Genomic DNA, 21,211 nt, shown 5'->3' with positions numbered 1-21,211 from the left:
CCGCAGACACACACACGAACTCGGCGGCCCCGGCTGAAAGATTTTGACTTTTATAGCAAACCATATTGTACAGACCCGGGGCTCAGGGGCCCAGCCCGGCTGGGTCCCCCACTTGCCCCCCGCCGGGCTGCCTCCTCCCCCTCCCCCAAGCGGCCCCATCCTCAAGCCTTTTGCGATTCCCAGGACCCCCTCCCCTCCGGCCTTTGGTCCGCCCAGTCCCTCCCCCCACCCGCGCACCTCCCTGTTACCTGAGGTATGTGGATAGATTCCCCCCTCCCCTACATGGTACAACCTGGCTCCCCAGGGAGGCCTGGGCTGAGGGGCGGGACCTGGCCCCGACCCCTCCCCCTGGCTCCCCAAAACCCGCCCCCGCAGTGGAGGAAGGGGCAGGGGAGGGCCGAGAGTCTGTTACTAAGTTCCCACGGCAACTAAGAGGGGCCCTTTCCAGCCTTAGCACTGGCTTTGGGAGGTGTCCATTGGCTGCTAATTCCATGGCAACCAGGAGTGGCAGTTCCCTGGGCAAATGGGATACAAGTTTCCATGACGATGAAAGAGTGGGAAGAGCCAAGCTGGAGGAGTCCCATCTTCCCCATCACTGGGCTGGCACCCCACCCCCACCCCCACCCCAGGTCAGGAGGGGTGGAGCTGCTCAATACAGTAAAGCAAGAGAGAGCCTGGGGGTGGTCCAGTCCAAACTGGGTGCCCACCGGTCCAGCCTCAGTCCAAGCTGGTCCTGTCCCCTCAAGCTCCGGCTCCCCCAGGTCCGAGGTTCCCCCGGTTCAAGTAACACTTCAGTACAGATGAATGTTCAAGTATAGTGCGGGGAGGCAGGTAGGGGGCTGGGGTACCCCTCACCGCTCCCCAGGGCCGCGCCGAACAGCGGGTAGGCCCGCAGCCCCCACTCCTCACAATAGCTGCCATTGTCAGTGACGTTCAAGGAGTCAGGGCTGGGGGGAAGGAACTGAAATCTGGGGAGGGAGGAAGGAGAGGGGTGACCCCGAGGGGGCGCTCCTGCCCCCACCCCTCACTCAGCCCTGCCTTTCCCCTGGCTCCCAGAATCCCCTCATCTCTGACGTCTGGATCCCCAATTGCTCCTCTTGTTTCCCTTTTTGGCCCCCCCTACCCCACCCCCCAACTCCAAGTATCTGGTCTTTGTTCCCTGAACCCTTGGTGGTCTGCTTTCTGCCCGCCCCCCACCCCCCCGCCCATCCTCCACCTCCCCCAGCCCCCTGGCTCCCAGTATCCTGTGTGCAGATACCCTTTCCCCATTCTCCCTCCCTCAGACTTGCACCTCTGCCCCCCTCCCACCATCCCTTTGGCTCAGCACCCCCCAGTACCTCTGACCCACTCCCCCCAGGGAATGGACAATGAAGCAGGTGGAAGGGGGAGGGGATGGGAAGGAGAGACCCCCAGAGATATCAGTGCAGGGGGTAGAGGCGGGGAGGCTGGCTCAAGTCCCTGGGCAGGAATCCCTAGTCATGAGGTGGGGAACCTGGCCTCCTGGCAGGGGTGAAATGAAGGCCTGAGGTCCAGGCTCCTGATGAGTCCTGGGGGAGGGTGGGGGGCACCCAACTAGCTGTCCTTGAGAAGCAGCTTCTCCTCTGGGCAGCGGAAGGGGCCAGGGGGCCCGGCGGCTGCCAGCCGGGCACAAGCTTCAGGGGAGAGCTGGCGGCAGGAGCGCAGGTCTAGGCGGCGTAGGCGCGGGCAGCGGCGGAACAGCGGGAGGCAGTGGTCCGTGAGGCGGTGGCAACCTGGGGATGGGGCAATGGCAGCTGAGACCAGGAAGGTGAGTAGCGGGTGGGCATGGACCACCGGGACCAAGAGGTTAGCAGGATGGACAGACAAGGGACCACGCTTACCGGCAAGGTTGAGGTGCACCAGGGTCTCTCGGAGCGGGGAGGTGGGGGCCGTGAGGAGGTGGACGCTGGGATCCCCAACGTGGGCGCAGTGGCTCAGGTCCAGGGCGCTCAGCTGGGGTGCGTGGCGCAGCAGAAGCCGCAAGGAGGCATCCGTTAGCTCCAGGCCGGCCAGGCGCAGCTCAGCTACCCCCTGCAGCCGCCCACGGCTCTCCGTTTGCCCTGGGCAGGCAGAGAAGAGGTCAGCCTCCTGGCTGCTGCCATCCCTGCACACTCATCCCTCACCACCCCCTAAACCTGCTCCCACTATAAGGGAACCTCGACTTGCATTCTCTACGTGGCTCATGGCTTGCTCTTCTCCCCCAAACACACACAACTTGACATCATTTCATCTGTCCAGTGCTCACACTGCCTCCTCAAGGAGGCCTTCCGTGATTACTCCACCTGAAACTGTAACATTCCACATACTCAAACCCCTTCCGTGCACTTTTCCCTCTTTTTCTCACCATCTGACATATTATATATTTTTCCTCTCGTCCCACTAGAATGTCACTTCCATGAAGGCAAGAATTTCTGTCTTGTTCTTGCTCTGTGCCCAGGAATTGGGGCATAGGTGCTCAAAATGTAGTCACTCATCCAACAAATGACATCCCCGACGGAACTGCCATCCCAGCAGGCTCCTCTGGCACATCTCTCTCCTTTCATGATCAGTGGAGTCCCAATCTGGATCCCTTTACTACTGGGGCGACACCACTCCTGCCTGAGCTCCTGCCCCAGCCTCCTCACTCACCCATCCAAAGAGAGCCGTTCTCAAATGCAAATGGGACCACATCCCTCCTCGGCTAAAAACTTTCCAAGGGCACCTCAGAGAAGTCCAATCTCCTTGGTAGAACATTCCAGTTCCTACAAGGTCTCACCCATCTCAGCTCCAAACTCCTCTCTCTCCCCGCCAAATACTTGGGCCAAACTCCACAGGGGACCCTACCCCAAGAGATTCTGCCTGGGGCCACCTGTGCTCAATCCCCTGCCTGGCCAGGGTCCCTGGCTTTCTGGTCTGAGGTCAGAGGTCTCCTCTTCCTCTCTCTCCCGGGTAGAAGAGCACCCACCCCTTATCTCTGCACCCAAAGCTTTCCATTTATTGTATCTACCACAATCCTGCATTTCTGTTTTTGGTTTTTGTAACTTAATTCCCTTGGTGCACCAGCAGCCATTGCTTGAGCATGCACCGTGGGCCAGGCACCAGCTAACTGGCTGCCTGCCCCTAGGCCAGCGGCTCTCCAACTGGAGAGGCTTCTGCATCTCCCTGGCAGCTGGCCCTGCCCCCAGAGTTCAGGTAGTCTAAGGTGGGGCCTCAGAGTTTATTTTCCCAATACGTTCTCCAGGGAATTCCCTGGCGGTCCAGTGTTTACAACTGTGTGCTTCCACCGCAGGGTTCGATCCCTGATTGGGGAACTAAGATCCCGCATGCCGCCTGGTGTGGCCAAAAAAACCCAACCAAACAAAAAAAACCAAGTTCTCCAGCGATGTTGAGCTGCTGGTCCAGAGACCACATTTTAAGAACCACAGCCTTGGGAAACAAGTTCTCTGATCATCATTCCTGTTTACAGATGAGAAAACTGAGGCTTCAAATCACTAAACAATCTATCCAAGATCTGAATTAACAGAGTCAGGACACCAGGCCTTGTGACTCTAAGTCCAAACTCTTCCCACACCGCTATCTGCTTCCCAGACACCAGCCTAGCCCCTAAATAAACTAGATCAGATGTCACAAAGTCAGGAGGCTAGCCTACACAAGTGTTCTATGGTGTCTGCATAGTGCTAAAAATTTTCTCAGTGACTGATGCTACATAAAAGGACTTTTTTTTCTTTTTTTTTTTTTTTGCCACTCCACGTGGCCTGCAGGATCTTAGCTCACCGACCGAGGATTGAACCTGGGCCCTCAGCAGTGAAAGCTTGGAGTCCTAACCACTGGTCTGCCATGGAATTCCCAAAAGGACATTTTTATAAAGAAATTTTTTTTTTTTTTTTTTTTTTTTTTTTTGCGGTATGCGGGCTTCTCACTGCCGTGGCCTCTCCCGTTGCAGAGCACAGGCTCCAGACGCGCAGGCTCAGCGGCCATGGCTCACGGGCCCAGCCGCTCCGCGGCATGTGGGATCTTCCTAGACCGGGGCACGAACCCGTGTCCCCTGCATCAGCAGGCGGATTCTCAACCACTGCGCCACCAGGGAAGCCCTATAAAGAAATTTTTGATATGGAGCTTTTCCTTGAAAAATTGTCAGCTCTGTCATCACTGGGCTACCCCTTTCACCTGATGATGAAAGCTGCATGGTGTACTCCCTAACGTCCTGCACCAAGCCCACCACTTCTGTAAACTGCCAGGCCACCAAATCTGTGGGCACCTGACTTGGCAAGCTCTGAAGTCTACCTCTTTTTTTTTCTTTGAGGAGCTGAGAGCCTGGAAAGGGGATATATCTGCAGATGCCCTCAACCTTGGGCCACAGCTAAGAGCCAATAGAGGGAAGCAGAAGAAAGAGAGGTCACGTGTGGCTGGGGCGGGAGAAGTGGGCATCAGGGAGGATTTCACTGAGGTGGGCCTTCGAGCATTTGAATGTGTGGAGAGGAACATGGGAGGGAAGCGTAGCTAGGCACAGAACAGCAGGGGCAAAAGCAAGGAAGTAGGAAAACTTTCAGTTTTGCTCCAGGAATGCTGCACGAAGCCAGGGAGCCAAGATGATAAAGGTGGGTGTAAAGTCCCAATGAGAATTTAGGCCTTGGAGGCCTGGACAGCTCACCTTTGCAAGCTCCTGAGAAAAGGGGCTTAAACTGAAGTGAATTGAAGCAGGAGGAGATGGAGTCAGTCTGCCGGACAACCGGCACTTTCTCACCTCCTGGAACGCACGGTTCCCAATGCTCAGTCCAACTCCAGTAAGATTGGGCAGTGGGTGGGTGCTCAGGTCTGGCTCTCAACCCCTCTGGGCCTCTGGGCCTCTGGGGCCTCATCCAGAAAATGGGAAAAATCCTAATTCTTCCTCTACTCCTCTTCCAAGACTGCTGTGGAGGGATATGGGGTGGGAAGAAGGGAGCCATGAAAGAGAGCTGTGAAAGCAAGGTGCTGGGGTGAGCGGACTGTCCTCACCCTCACAGAGCTTAAGAATCTTGTGGGAGGGCTTCCCTGGTGGCGCAGTGGTTGAGAGTCCGCCTGCCGATGCAGGGGACACAGGTTTGTGCCCCGGTCCGGGAAGATCCCACATGCCGCAGAGCGGCTGGGCCCGTGAGCCATGGCCACTGAGCCTGCGCGTCCAGAGCCTGTGTTCCGCAACGGGAGAGGCCACAACAGTGAGAGGCCCGCGTACCGCCAAAAAAAAAAAAAAAAAGAATCTTGTGGGAGGAAACTAATTTTAATCAAATCATTTCACAACTGTACAATGATATGCTGGGAGGGGACTGTTCTCTAGAAGAGGGACTGTAATCTCAATGGGGGATAAGATCATGGAGGGCTTCTAGGAGTAAGTGACATTTACGCTGAGGCCTGAAAGACGATTAGGTGTTCATCAGGTGAAGGAGGATAGAGCATTCTAAGCAAAGAGGAGTGGGCAAAGGCCCTGGGACTGGAGGAAACTTGGCAAGGAGGCTGAGGTGGCTGAAGTGTAAGGACATCATAGGTCAGTGGGAGCCAGATCAGGATTTACTGACTGTGGTAAAATACTGATCTTCATCCAAAGACCACCAGGGAGCAATGAGAACAAGTGTAGAGCATGGGGTGACATGGACAGATCTGACTTTCTGGATAGTTCACCGGCTTCATTATGGAGAACAGACTGGTGGGGGCCAGAGAAGATGCCGTGAGTATTCCATCTCCTGGCTAGAGCTAGACAAAGAGCCCCAGGCCTCAGCATCCCCACCTCACACCTCCGTATGACCCCCCAAAGTGACCAGGCCTGCGCTCACCTGACCAGCCTCAGTTCCCAGCATCCCCGTTTGCCAATATGGTTTTCACATCCCATAAAACTGTTTATTCCTGCCTCACACTCCCTGGGAAAACGCTGTCCCTTTCAGGACTCAGTTCAAATAGCACCCCCTCAAGGAAGGCTTCTCTCACTGCCTTCCTGCCCACCACTCGCCCCCACCGACCACAGCTCCTACCATGTCACGCCATAACCTTCTACTTCTGGGTCTCTCTCTTCCACGACTGGGGTTCCACCCGGGCAGGGAATGGGTCTGACAGTTTGAGGTCTCCAGGGCCCTACATAGGGCCAGACACAGAACTACGTATGCCATAAAGCTGACTTTACCTGGCAGAGGACCTGGGCCTGACCAGGTGAAGAGGTGGCTGGTCTGACTTGGGAAATGAAACTACCACCTCCACACAACCTCCCAAGTCAACTGGCTCCCTCTTTCTGCTCTGTTCCCTCAGCAAAATCCTTATCCTTTTACTGTAGGACAAGAGGATCTAGGGGCCAAATCTGTTGCTCAGTCATATTTTTGCTGGGTCTACACATGAATTTTAAAAGAATCTGAATTAATTGCCATCATTTAAAAACCAGGATATTTCACAGAAAATCCTTATTTCTGGCTCCTCTTGACAAATGGAACTGACCAGCCACACTGGGCCTGCATTCTTCCACAGCGGTCACCGCTGCTCCCTCTGGCGAAGGCTCTCCAGTAGCGCCCGCCACACCCAGAGACTTCACTCACAATCCCCTGGCTTCTCCCAGAATTCTGTATCATCCTCCTGTCCTATATTGTGTTTCATCCCATAATCATCTTCCCCCTAGAAGGCAGGGGCTACATCCTCCTCATCCTGTTCCCTCAGCTCTGATCACAGGGCCCAGCACACAGCAGGAGAGTGAACGAATGAACAATGGCCAAGCAGGGCCTGTCTACTCAAACTCATGTGTCCTGTCCTTTCTTCAAATCCTTTAATACCCAGCAGGAGTCAGAAGAGACCTTGGAGGCCTCATACCCCCACCTTGTCCGACCCCTTCTACAGAGGAGTGAACAGAGGCTGCACCTGGTTTGGTGTCTGGCGGAGGCAGCAGCAGCTCTCGGAGCTGGGAGTCTTTAACATCCTCGATCCAGCGGAGATCCAGGAGCCGCAGGGCCGGCAGTGGGGCTGAACCCAGGGCAGAGACGGAGAGCCAGGAGCAGCCAGAGAGCACCAGCTCCTGCAGGCCTGGGGGCATCGGGAAACTGGTGCTAGGAGGACTCCGTCCGAGGTCTGTCCCCCTCCTCCCCCAGTCCCGCCTCACCACCCGGCACTACCTTGCAGTCGGTTCAGAAGCCACATGAGCTGCTTCTTGGAGACACCTGTCCAGCTGAGGTCCAGAGCTCGAGGCTGGCGACGAACCACACCACTAAGCATGGGCGGGGTCAGTGACTTCCGCCGGCTCAGGTCCATTCGAGGCCACAGACGCTTGTCGTAGCACCTGTCGGCCACAAGGGGAAGACAGAGACCTCAGTCCTCAGCTCTCAGGGAGCCCACAATTCCCCACCCCCATGCTATCGGGTTCACCCCAGCTCTCTCCTGGTCCATATAAGATAGCGGGGAGGGCTTCCAGGACCCAGGCCAAGAGCATTGGGCTTAGGGGTCAATTCCATCACTAACTGGATGTGAGACCTTGGGCAAGTCCACTCCTCTCTCTGAGCCTCAGAGGCCTTGTAGAGATGACAGTCCAGAATCAGCCTGCCCACAAGGTTGTTGTAAGCTCAAATGGGGTTACTATAGTTAGCGGGCCTTACAGCTGCTAAAGCGTTCTGCCGTTCTGCCAAAGACACCCCCCCACACACACACTGTATTTGATGGAGGCCCAAAGAGATCTTTCAGCAGCCCCCCATCCCCTACCCTGGGCTTCTTATGGTGGCTGTGGGCACTTCTCATCCTCTACTAATTTCTGCCCTTGATCCGCGTCTGCCCATCCTGAGGACCAGCTGCCCAAGGCTTGACTTACAGCCCTAGTCTCTCTTTGATTACTGTATCCCTCCAACTAGAATGGAGGCTCCACAAGGGCAGCCCTGGCTTCTTCCCCTCAGCAGCCCCAGTGCCCAGCACTGGGCCAGGTGCATAGTACATTACCTGTTGCACATCTGTTGCATGAATGGATGATGCCAAGCCAGTGTGAACCACTCAAAGCTCCCACAGAGCACCCCCTACAACACATCTCATTTATGGCTTCCCATTTATTCACTCAGTCAGTGTTTAGGGAAGGCCTAGTAGGTCCCAGGTATTGAAACTACAAAGACGAATGAGGCCTCAACAAAGTGAAACAGGTTTGTTTGATCCTGATCCCAGCATTTCTGAGAGCCTTGACTAGTCCAACATGCAGAGACCCAGAGAAGGGCTTCCCAAACTTATTTTACCAGGGAACCCTTCCCCATCTCTCCCAAGGTCATCTACTAATACTTTGTAGTACACTGAAGTTCCTCAAGACTCAGTCTGAAAAGTTTCTTCTAGTAGTTCAAAGCCATGTCAGGAAATTCCCACTGGGCTAGATGAACTGTGTCTGAAGCAGCAAGGGTGAGGAGGGATGCGGGAAGCTGTCTCTTATCTCCCTCCCAGCCCCCATTCTGGAGGCTTTCCCTTCAAGAAGCCCTGGGCTGGGGCAGTGATGCCCAAACTCTAGTCATTCGCTATTCACTCATGTGCAGAACATGAATTTATGTTTAAATTGATTGCCTTCTTTGAACTTAAAACCAGTATTGTTTCACATAAATACGTTAACCTTAGAAATAAACACCATAATAACAGGCCAGGGTTACTAAATTCTAGCTAGGTGTTGCTGTGGCTTTCGGCTACCATCTAAGGACTGTTTTTATTAAGCAGGGAGATAAGCATTAGAAAGGTGTTAAAGATATAATAGCACCCAATGGAGAGATTTCCTTTTCAAAACTATCAATAATGGAAGGATTAAGCCATGTTTTTGTGCCACTTACAACTGCCAGGCACACTCCGGAGCCCCGGGTGACATTTTAGGGAAAGCTGGAAGCACAGACACTAAGCCTTCAATCTGAACAACTCCACCCCTCTGTCCCTCCTGCCACCTCCTACCATTTCCCCCCTCTTCTGGCATTCTAGCCTCTCCCTCTCCTGGTTCCTTCCACTCAACCAATAAACATTTGCAAATCTCTCCAATTCTAAAAAGGAAAAGGAAAAAAACAAACCCCAAAATAACCCACCTTCAACCCAGCTTCTGACCCTAGGTCCCGCCCCTTTTCTCCATCCTACTCCATCCAAAATCTCTCTCTGCTCACTCTAACCCAGTCTTGAGTTCCAGCTCAACTGCCGCCACCACCTTGAAGCCCTCCTGTATCTTCCACGGCTAGAAGGGAGCCCTTCCCCCTGGGGGCACACATAGGCCACCACCTGTTTCTGTATCATACTCCACAAGAGCCAGGCCAAACCACCTGCCCGTCTATAGACACACGCTGTTTGGTGCCAACACATTTTGGCACATGTGTGACTGACAGAAATGCCAACCACCCCAGATCACTCAGGGCTCAGCTCTAGTGCTTCCTCTTCCAGGAAGTCTCTCCTGACTTTTCCTGGCTGTAGCTAATTTGTCCCTTTGCCCTTAGATGACCAGAACACTGGGTTTAAACCTCAGAGTGGCAGCCAACAGTCACTGAGGGCCCTACTGATACTAAGTGTCCAGGAATGGAACAGTGAGAAAACAGGCGGGTGACAGCTAAGTCCACAGTAAGTAAGGCAACAAGGGACATGATAAGAGTCAATGAGAAACTGGGAGGGGGAGCTTCCCAGGGAGACAATGCCTGATCTGAGACTTTAAGGAAGGCAGTAGTTAGGACTTCCCTGGCGGTCCAGTGGTTAGGACTCTGAGCTTCCACTGCAGGGGGCACGGGTTTGATCCCTGGTCGGGGAACTAAGATCCTGCCTGCCACGCAGCGGGGCAGGAAAAAAAAAAAAAAGGAAGGCAGTAGTTTTTCTGGTGAGGGGAGGAAGATGATGTGAGTTCCAGATGAGGAAGAACCAGTATCCAGGCCCAGTGCACACAGAGAAAACGGGAGAGCTCTGAGAACCTGAGGCAGCAGGAACAAAGGGCAATGCATCATCTCCCCTTAACGATGAGGATGACGATGACAGTCACTCTAGCACTAACATCTAGTGTTCACTGAGGGTTTACTGCATTCTGTGCACTAAGCATTTAACCTCACAACAGCCCTAGGAGGTAAACACTAGTCTCCTTTTTAGAGGTAAGGAAAATGAGGCCCAGGGAGGTTAAGAGACTTATTCAACGTCCCACAGCTATTAGTGGTAGCAGAGCCAGGTCGTAAACCAGGCTAGTCTGGATCTAGAGCCTGAATTCTGAAGTGGAGAAGAGGCAGGGGTGAGGCTAGAGGAGGCCCAGGGTAGGGGTGCTGTGGCAAGGAGGGCTGGAATGCCAGGCTGGACGGCTGTGGCCACAGAGCTCAGAGGTGAGGAGTGTGAGCCGTGGGGATCTAAATCCCAGCTCTGCCACCTCTGTGCTTTGAGTGACCTTAGGCAAGTCACTTGCTCTCTCTGGGCCTCCGCTTTCCATACCATAAAATGGGGTAAAGGCAGCACTTATTTCAAAGGTTTGCTGCAAAAATGAAGGAAGAGGAAATTAACTATACTTCCATTTTTTTTAAACAATGATTGAAAAAAATTAAATGAAAGATGTTAAAAAAAAGAAGAAGGGAGATAGTGCAGGATCCTCTGAAGGGCTTCTCTAAAAAGAAGAAGTGCTTAGTGTGAACGCGACAGGGAGCCATGGCCAAGTTCCTTCTAGACTAGAGAGTGACACTTAGGCAAGAGATCAGAAGAAGTCTGAGGCCAAAGCATACACCAAGCCAGGGGAGGTAGAACTTGATGTTCAAATGCCTTACCCCATTCCCTTTCCCCTTAACTCAACACCCCTGACCAAGTCAGCACCCTGCTAAGCCCACCTCCAAATCCCCAAATTCGAGTGCAAAACCTCCCTCTTGCAGAGGCCCTCTGGGGCCACAGGGCCAGACCAGCCCAAACTGCCACCTGTAAGGAATGCACAGCCTCCTGGCTCCAACCGAAGACAGTTCTTCCTTCTCAGCTCTCTGGGCTCCCTGCTGCCACCGCTGTCCTCCAATCTGTCCACCTCTAAGTCTTTACTCCTAACCCCAGCTGCCTTGAACCTGGGGTCTAGTTCCTTCCTTGCTCATTTCCTCCAAAGTCCCAACCCTCTTCCCTGAGACTCAGCAGCTCCCCCAGGCCGTGTCCACCCGCCCTCCCTCCGCTCGCCTGGGCAGATCACTCTGCCGCCCGTTTCCAAGAGAAGATGGAAGGCACCAGACAGGAAAGCCTGCAACCTCCTGCTCTCCCACCTACAAATTTCTCTCCCACTCCACCTTCACTACCTCTTTCCACACTCTATCCTGATTTCCTCACTTTCATTCATTCACTCATTCAACAAGCGTTTTTTCAGTACCTACTGTATGCCACATATCTTAGAAACCAGGGACACAGCAGAGAACAAACAGATCAAGTCCAACCTCAACTCCAGGGCGACCTGACTCCAGTGCCCTCACCCCCATGTAGCACAGCCAAAGATATCAACACCTCCTTCTAGCGAAATCCAACTGCCACTTCCGGTCCTTGGCCTCTCATGAACTCTCGTCAACACCTGACCCTGCTCATCACTCACTCCTTCCTCAACCTCTCCTTCAGGACACACTCGTGCCCTCGATCTCTCTCTGCCTGTTCTTTCTCTAACTCACAAATGCTGACATTCTGATTTCTGCCCTCTTCCTTGAAGTCGCTACCTATAGGTTAAAAACTCCCGAACTTGGATCTTTCTTTTAAGCATCAGACCTGTACATCCAGCTGCTCTCTCTCCTGTTTGTTCCTGACTGGCCCAAAGGCCTTTCAGACCAAACACGGCAAATCTGAGCTCTTGGCTTTATCCTGGAACCTGCCCCTCCTCATCATTCCCAAGCCTGGGCCATGGCATTGCTCCCCACCCAGGCTCATGGACCAGAAACTCAGTTGAGAGTCACCCTGCTGCTCCCGCAGCCATTCAGTCACCAAATCCAAGCCATTCTGCTTCTTAAAAAGTTCCCAACTCCAGTCCCTCCTCTCCATCCTCACTGCCCCTGCTTCTGTGCCTAGGCTGGCAGAGCCTCCTGACTGGTCCCACTGTGCCCCCCGCAGGCCCTTGCTCTGCCTTCCCCTCATCCTTCTCATCAAAAGCCACTACTTTATTGAGTGTTTAGCACCCTTCAGGTACTGTGCTAAGTGTTTTGCAAGAACCACCTCATTTTATCCCTACAAGGTATTGATATGAACCCAGACTACAGACAGGAAAAGGGAGGCCTTGATAGGTATAGCTATCCACCCATGGCCATTTCATCCAGGAAGTACAGGAATCACAGCTGATGAAACCCAAGGGTGCCAGACTCCAGGGCCCAAGCTGGAAACCACCGTCCAGTCCAGCTTCTCTGCTTTGTCCACCTCCAGTCACAAGTCTCCCCTTGAGGCAGAAATCAGGTCCTCTTCAAGCTCTGGATCCCACATGCCAAACACAGGGCTGGCCCTGATGAAGAGGCCTCAGCAAACATTTCCTCAATTATTACTTGAGGCAAGGGTGGTGATCCCCAGCAACTGCTGTAACTATTTGCTTCTATGTTGCAGTTTGACTGGGAGCTCTTCAAGGGCACAGATCTGTGTTCTGAGGATGTAAAAGTCTATGCTTTCAGTAAATATTTGTAGCTGAGTGAGTGATAATGATTGCTGTTAAGGCACTGAGAAATTTCTCTTTCCTAAGTACTGTCCTCAATTCTTTATGTATATTAGCTTACAAAAACACTAGGAAGTAAATGCCTTGGTTCCCCTGTTTTAACAGATGAAGAAATTGAGGCATAGAGAAGTTAAGGAACTAGCCCGATAGCATACAGCTCATCAGAGGAAGAGGAAGATTCACCTACGGGTAATTTACCTCCAGAGCCTACCTTCCTCTCTTCTTAGCTCTATAGCTTCCACGGAGACCAGAAAGTATGAACAAGCACCCCAAAATCCTTAGGAAAAGGACTGGGGTTTGAGGTCAGCCACTAACTGCACTGTGCCTTCAGGTGTCCCTCATTCCCCCACCTCGCAGGGCTGTTATTATGAGGAACACATCAGCTAATGTTTGCAAAGTGCCCAACAGGATGCCTGGCCCACAGTAAAGGCCTGGGAAAGAGTCTGGATTTACTCATTTAATAAAATGGTTTTTGAGCACCTACACTACCCTTTGTCCTGTGCTGAGAACATGAAGCTAAAACAGATACAGTATCTGCCCTGAACAGTTTCATGGGAACATGAAAGTGAATGAAGGCTTGTCAACATGCAGCAAGCCTCTATGTGCTCTTTTGGGGTGGGGGTGCATGGAGGGAGGAGTGTTGTAGGAGTTTGATGGAGAGGTGGGGGGGTTGCCAGGGGCAGGACCAAAGAGGAAGACCAGGGGTTTGGGAGGATGACCACCATTTCTGTAGAAACAAGACTCAGAAAGCAGTGGGGAGATGGGAGGAGGGTAGGCAGAGGGTGCTGGTGGTGGCTCCGGGCCACAGAGAAGTTCCAAGCGGTATCAGGAGGCCCAAATATGGCTGCCTCTGGGAAGACAGAGGCCACTCGGCAAAGCGCTTTCTTATGTGTAAGTGGGAGCAATAATAAGACTGTCCTCAGCAGAGGGAGGTGAAAAGCAAGTGAGATAATGCAGGCACAGCAGTCAGCACTACGCTTGGCACATACTAAGCACTCATAAATGACAGTTATTGAGAGGAAAGGTTCTGGAGCCAGAAGGACTGGGCTCAGATTCCTGGTCCTACGGCTTCCTCTCCACACGACCTTGACCTCAGCTTCATCTGAAGAATAGGGTAACAGTACCACCTCACAAAGTTGTGAGGGTTCAGTGAGCTCATATATAAAAAGCAGCCTGTATGTGGTCAACACGGAAATACCACACCGCAGTATGTACATCCTACAGAAGCATTATCATTAGAAGAACAAGGCCCAGAGAGGCTCTGGGATCTGTTACAGGTCACACAGCAAGCGAGGAGCGTGTGGGCAATGGAACCCAGGCCTGTCCAGGCCACTCACCAGCGGCTCCAAGTCCGGCAGACTCGCATGCAAATGCATAGCTCTCGGGGCCCAAGGTGCTGGAAGACTCGAAGCCAGGCGGCTCGGGGCAGGGGGTGGTCGGATCCGGCAGCCAGAGGCAGCGTGTCGGGCTCAGGGCTTCGAGGTGGGGGCCGCACCACGTGCCGCTCCAGCTGTGGGGGCCGGGGCGGGGGGGCGGGGCCCAGGGGCCAGCTGAGGAGGGGTCCCCCACTGCCAGGGCGCACAGCCCGCCGCCCCCCACGGTTCTCCTTCTCGCCTGAGCTGCCCCGGGCTGGCCGTCGCCCATTCCGGGCCTCCCCAGGAGCCTCATCCTCACTCAGGGATGTGCCTGACGAGTCGGAGTCCGAGTCGGAGTCTGACGAGGACGAGGAAGTGTCAGGCACCCGCTCCAGCAGCTGGCACATCCGCTTGAAACGCTCTAGCTTCTCCCTCTGGGGTGATGGGGACGGCACCGCCGGGCCCTCCGCAGAGGCCAAAGGCGGCTTTGGTTTCTGCAGAGAGAGAGGAAGGCTGTTCTAGGGCCTGGCACATACCTCCCCACCCCCTATCCCTGAGGAGTCACCAAGGGATGAACGGCCCAAGGGACAGTCCTGAGTTCCAGCCCTGGCTCTGCTCCTGAGTGACGTGAGGCCTCAGTCAAGCCACGGCCCTCTCTGGACTTTTCACTTTCCTTATCTGTCACGTGAAGGCGCTGATCCAAAGAATTAAGTCTTATGGGTCTCACTAGCTTATGAGTTTCCAAAAGCAGTGAGGTGTGGAGAACAGTTACAGGTCTAGTTTTGAGTACTGGCTGGGCTATCCATTCTCTGTGTGACATTGGGAAGCCCCTTTCTCATCATCTACAACATGGAACGCTGGACCAGACAATTTCAAGTGTCTCTTCAATGATGTGAGAGTAACAATGACTGTCTGGCCCTGGGTGGAGCCTCCCATCCTGACTCATGACATCCTCACAGTGCTGGGATGGAGTGGGCAACTTGGGCCACTCTTTTTAGACATGAGGAAACTTAGGCTCAGAGATTATGGGACTTGCCCAAGGTTACAAACTGATAAATGGCAGAGGCAGAATTTGAACACAATCAGGCAGACCCTGGCATTCAGTGTGTCAGTGCAAAGTGACATCTGAATTCTAGCTTTGCTGTGTGACCTTGGATAAGTCTTTATAAACCTCTCTGGGCCTTATTTCCCTAGAATCTAGTACATTTTCAGTTTACAAAGCTCGTTTACTTTAATGTCATTAAACAGCTCGGTGGCATAGATGGGGTAAGGGAGGTAGTATCATCTCCATTTCACTGATGAGGAAACTGAGGCTCAGAGCAGCTGACAAGTTGCCAAGACCAATCAGGGAGTCAGTGGCTGAACAGGGATTTGAACTCAGTTCTTTCCCCTTTAAGGTCTGGAAAGACAAGGCAAATGGGTCAGACGATACCCCAAGGGTTCTTGGGAAATCCGGGGCTCTTGTGGCCTGGCCCCAACCCACTCTCCCCCTCCACTCTTCCCAGGGGCCCAAATGCCCATCATGGCCAAGTGGGGCTGGGGCAGGACAACGTAGGCAGGAAGGGACAGATTTCTGTCTTCAGGGTGGAGGGTGGGGCAAGGAAAGGTGGGAAGGGGAGGGAGGAGGTCCCCGGCACACCTCCCAGTTCTCGGGAGGGAGCCCAGGGTGGCAGGACGAGAAAGCCTGGCTCGGATTCAGAACCCTGGGGGGCAGAAGGCCGGGGCCGCCTGGGTCCGATCCTCGGAGGAGGCAGGCGTCTCCACCCACCTTCTTCAGGTGCCTCTCTCGGCCTCCTTTCACCTACCAAGGCAAGAAGGAGATAGGGGGAAAGGGAGTGACGCCATTAGCCCCGCACTGTCCACAAAACTAAGATCTATGCTCTCCTCTTAGACTACAAATCCCAGAAGCCCCCATCTCAGGGAGAACTCTGAGCATGCTCACCTTGTAACCAGTGTCTTGGCTCACTGAGCATGCTCTCATCTCCTCTTTCTTCCCCCTCAGGCCCTTTCCAGCCCCTCCTTCCTCCTCTGCAGCAGCTAATTTGAGCATGCTCTCTGCCTCTTCCCTAAAGCACCCAAAGCTTCCCTGTCCAGTGCCATTTGCCTCTCACCTGTACCTCTCCACCATACTGAGCACGCGCCATCCTCCCACCAACAACTTCTGAACTACATCTCCCTACAATCCCTGGGGGAAACCCATGAAGCACTATCTCCCAGGGCCCCCCTCCCCTCCAAAAGGAACAGGACTACAGCTCCCAGAATCCCTTAGGCTGGACCTAGTGAGCATGCTCCCTGGCTCACCTTTTTCCTTGGGGTAGGGGGCTCATTCCCTGCCTCCCTCTCCTTTCTTTTGGGGGGCCCAGGCACGTCCTCTGGGGGGGGCCCAGCAGGTAGGGGACCCTTGCGCCTGGGTGGGGGTGGTGGAAGTGGCGGCTCCTCCGTCAGCTTCCATCCACTCCCCAGGCTGGCGCCCTCCTCGCCGTTGTCAGCCCTGCGGCGGCCTGGTCCCTCACCTGAATCCTGGGGAGATTGAAGCTGGGGGTGAGGTTCTGCACAGATCCCCAACCTCCCGCCTACCCAGAGCCTAGCACCCAGACAAGCCCCAGCCCCTACCTTGCTAGTCCGGCCTTCCTGGGTGCAGCGAGGGCACTCCCAGCAGTTGGGGATCTCTGCATTGATGACACCCTCAGCCTTCCCCATCTGCAGGCAGAGGGCAGGGAGTGGATGTCAGGTGCCAGCAAACTCAGAGGCAGCCTAGCCCACCTCCTTGCTCCCCGACAATCTGCCCTACCCCAGCCTCCAGGGTTCCCAGGGCCATCACCTTCAGGCAGCCAGGGTGGACGATCTCATTGCAGATTGTACACTCCATGAGGCTCAAACCAAATTTCTCTTCCTCTCCCTCCACTGTGTCCTCCTTCCCAGCCTCCCCACACAAGAGGCATACAGCTGTGTGTGGGAGCACAGGCTGTCGGGGGAGAGAGGGCGTCAGGGACCCCAAAAGCAAGCAGCAGGAGAAAGACCCTTCTTTCTGGGGATCCTGGCCCGCTGCTGGATGAGGTTCAGAACCCGTGGGCCAAGCTGGGTCAAATCCTGAATTTGCTCCTTTTTGGCAGTATGACCTTGAGCAACCAACCGATTTAACCTCCTTACGTCTCTGTCTCTCCATTTGTAAAATGGGGCTAGGAATTTTTTTCTTGCAAGACTGTCATAAAAATGAGATAATGCAGGAAATGTAGTTGATACATAGCTGTTATTACTGCTGTGATCGTTGCATCTGGATCCAGGGCCTTTGTGACCCTGAAATTGTAGCTGGCTTTGGGAAAGGAAGAAGACTATAGGCAAGCATGACAATAATACCCAGAGAGGGCTGGAGGGAACACAGCAGCAGCTTGGGGTGATTCTGAGTTTGCTCAGTGAGCAGCGCAAGGATTGCCCTGGACCCCACAATAAACCCGATTTTGGCAAGACCCCTGGGAACACGAAAGGCAGCTGCCTGGCCCTAGAAAAAGGAGAGTGGCCTTCAGACAACATGACTTTGGGAAAATCAGTGGTAATGTTGAGTCATATCGAGAAGGTTGTGAGGCAGGCTCAAGGAAGCAGCAGGTGGGGAAGAAGGAAGGAAAGTGAGGCAAGGGTTGGGGGAGAAAGGAGGAAAAGGGAGGGGCTGTGGGGTAAAGAGACCAACAAGGAAAGAGTGGCTGCAGGAAAAAAGGGAGGTGGCGGCATGAGGGGGACATAGGATGCAGCTGGCTCCTCATGGCTGCTGGGGAAGGACCGCTCTCTGGAGCCCTGGGAAGCTCAAAGGATGAGGAAGCTGGGAGGAAACCCATGTTTCTTGGATACCTACTGTGTGCTGGGCCTTGTAGCAGGTACATTCATATCCATGCTGTTTAACCTTTACAACTCAGCAAAGGAAACATTTTACAGAGAAGGTACCTTGAGGTTCAAAGTAATTTGCTCAAGGTCACACAGCGGGTAAGACTGGCCTCAAATCCAAGACCACTCTAACAGGTGAAAAGGACGCCAAAGAAGGCAAAGACCTATTCACAGGGCCAGCTCTGGGAAGGGGTACAAGAGGGCCTGAGCTTTCTATGGGTCTATACTTCTGAAAGTTGGGAAAAGCGTGAAGGTACAGAGTGGGATGGATTCTTCTGTACACCCTAACGCCGGCCCCAGCTTGAAGCTGAGGACAAAAACGGGCCTGGCGAATATTTGAACAAGCCAGTGAATGAATGAGTGAACAAACAGCAACTTTACATTACACTCTAAGGAGTCACTCCCAGCCACCAAGAAAGGCGCTGGGGCTGGCTGGGGAAAGGTGCCCGGAGCCCCAGGCGTGCCCGCTACGGTGGGGGCAGAACTCACGGCAGTGCACTGCCGGAGCAGGCACGACTGCTTCATGCGCCCGGGCCCCCCAAACTTCTTCATGTCTCGGCAGAAGTGGCAGTCCCCGCACTCAGTTCGCACACAGGCCCGGCAGCGGCGGCAGCGGGTTCGGCGTCGGCGCGCTCCGGCCCCCGGCCCCCGGCTGCTCGACGACATTGGGGGCGTCAGCAACGCCGAGGGCTGTGGGTGGAGGGTGGCAAGGTCAGGGGCCCACTGGGGCCCTGGCCGGGGAGACTCCTGGCAGCTTCCCCCACTCCTAGGCAGCCAGAGCTTGGCTTCCTACCCAGGGACACAAGTAACGAGGTGTCCCTCCTGCAGGGGGTGAAGGGAACCACTCCGTCTAGGCAAGGCCGCTCTCTCCCTGAAGCAGCTCACCCAGGCCCTCTGGGAGGCCCGAGAACTGGCTTCCTGAGCTCACTCCTGCTCTGACACTTCATCGTGCCCCCCTGCCTAGGCCAGGGAGGACGAAAGGACACTGAGAGGGACATGGGCCCTCTCCACTGACATCCCCACAGCAAAGCTCCTTGGAAAGCCAGGGGCTCCTTGTCTGTGGAGTTACCTTAGACAGGTCTCAACTCTTCCCGTTACCCAAATGTGCTCCAGCCCATGCGCTCCCCAATCTAAAATGCCCCAGATTTAGCTCCCAAATACCCACAGATTCCTGGGTGGAAGCTCCAGACCTTTCCTACTCCCTCTCTTCTCTCTTTCGTTAGCTACTAACACCCAATCTCTCTTCCCCTAAAATCTAGATTTCCTCACCAGATTCAATGGTATCCTTCTTCCCTAACCCAGTCCCTGAAGAGTCACTGTGTTGCCCAACTTCCCAGTGCTCGGAAACGCTCCCTGAGATGCTGCTGCAGAGCCCTCCTCAGCCAAAAATCTCAACTCTGCTCCCCACAGAGCTCCGTCTGCTCTAAGACAGCCTCCTCGTGGGTCTCTCAGGTCAACCTGGGCAATCTCCCAGATTCCCTGGGATTGTCGAATCCAGCCTGACATCTCCACAGAACTCAAGATGGGCTCAGTCCTACATGTGCACCCCCCCCCCCCCAGCTTCCCAAGCTGCTTTCCACCTCTAATTGTCTAGAATCCCTTGGGCTCCCCTTCCCATGGAAACCAGATCCTCCAAGATCCCATACAGACTCAGCAGGCCTGGAGGGTCTCTTTATGGCCAGAGTCTTACTCCAGCTTCCCCCTTTCCAGGGACTTCCAGACCCATCCAGGGGGGGAAGGGGCCCTCCAGCGCTCCAGGGGAGGGGCCTTGGAGGGCGGCGACTGCAGGCGGGGATGGGGGTCTGCAAGGGGAAGCAGGGTCTAGGAAGGAAGGCCAGTTCCCCAAGGTTGAGAGGTAACAGGAAGGAGGGGTGGAGATGAGGAGTTTGGAGCAAAGAGAGGGTGAGGCTGGGGGCGGGTAAGGTAGAGAGAGGCCGGGCTGAGGATGAATGGGACTGGGTGCTGCCCAGGTCTGGGGGTGAGGAGGAGCCGCATGAACCCACCTCACACGTGTCCCGGGAGCCATCTCTCCCTTCTCGGCAGCTCCCGGCGGGTCGGCGGCCATCGGCGGCGGGGGGGCCGGGCGGCACGGGGCGCGAAACGCTCAGAACGCCGGGGTCCACGGCCCCCCGAGGGCGCTCGGCCCCTCCCTCCGGCGGAGGCCGGGACGGCGGCGAGTGGAGATGGGGGGCGCCGGGGGCGAGGCCCTCCCACGGGCTGCGCCGCGGCCCTTCCAGGGGGAGGTCCTGCTCTGGGGGGCTTAGTCCCTCAGCCCCCCCAGGCCAACGGGGGCTCCTCGGGCGCAGGGTGTACAGCTTCTGCCCGGTCCCCACTCAGTCCGGGGGTCCGAGTCCCAGCTCCCCTCCCCCCACCCCGCCCCGCCTCTCCCCGGCGCCCCTGGCCCTTTAACTGGCCCCTTCCCGGCCCCCACGGCCCAGGGGTCCTGGGCCAGGCCTGGGCCCCCGCACCGTTTCCGGGGTTCAAGCCCCGCCCACCGCCGGTTCCCGGGGAGGGGGGGGTCCCTGTAACCTGCCCCCCTCCCCTGGGCCCGCCCCTGGCCTGCGGCCCCCTGCCCGACAGCTACGGGGCGAGCAGAGGGGGGTGAAGGAAGCTGCTCGGCCCCGCCCCCCCAGCCTGCGCGCGCCCCCGCCCTCTCCCCTCCCCCCAGCGCGCGACCCTCCGGAGATAGGGATTTAAATAAAATTTGAATAAATCCCCTTCCTCAAGCAGGAGGCTGGAAGGAAAGGATGGAAGGGGGCAGGAAAAGGGGGAGGGGGCAATTGGGGTGTCTCAGCCCCCCTGGTCCCCCGGCCCCGCGCTGCTTCGGCCCGGGGCCCTGGCCGCCTCTCTCATCCCTCCTGAGCTCCTTCCTCCTTCCTCCTCTCTTCCCCCTCCCCTCTCTCCTCCTTCCCTCCTCCTCCTCCTCTTTACTCCCTCCTTCTCCCAGAAGAACCCCGCCCCCTGCTCCCTCCTTCCCCCACCACCTCCACTTTCCAGGACTAACACGCGCAGGGCACGACGGAACTCGTGGTCCTGCGGACGCTGGTGCCACCGTGGGAACAATGGGATGCTGGGGCCAGCGGGGACTACAAACAAGATGGCGGAGGACGTGCCAAACCGGGAGCCGAGGGTGCCGGGAGTTATAGTCCGGTTGCCCCGAGGCTCCCCGTTGCAAAGCATAGGGCAGCGGGAACGATGACTACAAACAACATGGCCTTCTTCCCCGGCCTGACCTCCTTCCCAGGCACTCACACGCCCTCCTGTCCACAACCCTCCGCGTGTGTGGTACCTGACGGGAGTCGCAGTCCATCTGCTGCCTTCCCGTTGCCATTTCTACTCGTCAGGAACAATGGAAAGGTGAAAAGGAACGAGGACTACA

At 55.4% G+C, this 21,211-nt stretch overlaps 1 protein-coding gene across 4 annotated transcripts; it reads right to left on the bottom strand.

Annotated features, from left to right (window-relative positions):
* Positions 1–1,572: 1,572 nt before the first annotated feature.
* FBXL19 (F-box and leucine rich repeat protein 19) lies at positions 1,573–21,163 on the bottom strand (the record flags this gene model as incomplete). 4 transcript variants are annotated; one of them, XM_079719287.1, is made up of 11 exons in its annotated part: positions 1,573–1,751; positions 1,860–2,078; positions 6,868–7,029; positions 7,119–7,282; positions 13,939–14,450; positions 15,596–15,757; positions 16,258–16,476; positions 16,570–16,656; positions 16,778–16,921; positions 18,322–18,522; positions 21,122–21,163. In XM_079719287.1, the coding sequence occupies 11 exons, from the start codon at positions 21,161–21,163 to the stop codon at positions 1,573–1,575; spliced, it is 2,091 nt and encodes a 696-aa protein (XP_079575413.1). The 4 variants fall into 4 exon arrangements, with proteins under 4 accessions (XP_079575413.1, XP_079575416.1, XP_079575415.1 ...); XM_079719290.1 differs by having other exon boundaries at positions 15,725–15,757; XM_079719289.1 differs by lacking the exon at positions 21,122–21,163 and adding an exon at positions 19,836–19,965.
* Positions 21,164–21,211: the final 48 nt, after the last annotated feature.

Source organism: Hyperoodon ampullatus, assembly GCF_949752795.1.
Source record: "Hyperoodon ampullatus genome assembly, chromosome: 14".
NCBI lineage: Eukaryota > Metazoa > Chordata > Mammalia > Artiodactyla > Ziphiidae > Hyperoodon > Hyperoodon ampullatus.
Note: the sequence above shows the minus strand (reverse complement) of the source record. Positions and strands in the feature narration are given on the sequence as shown.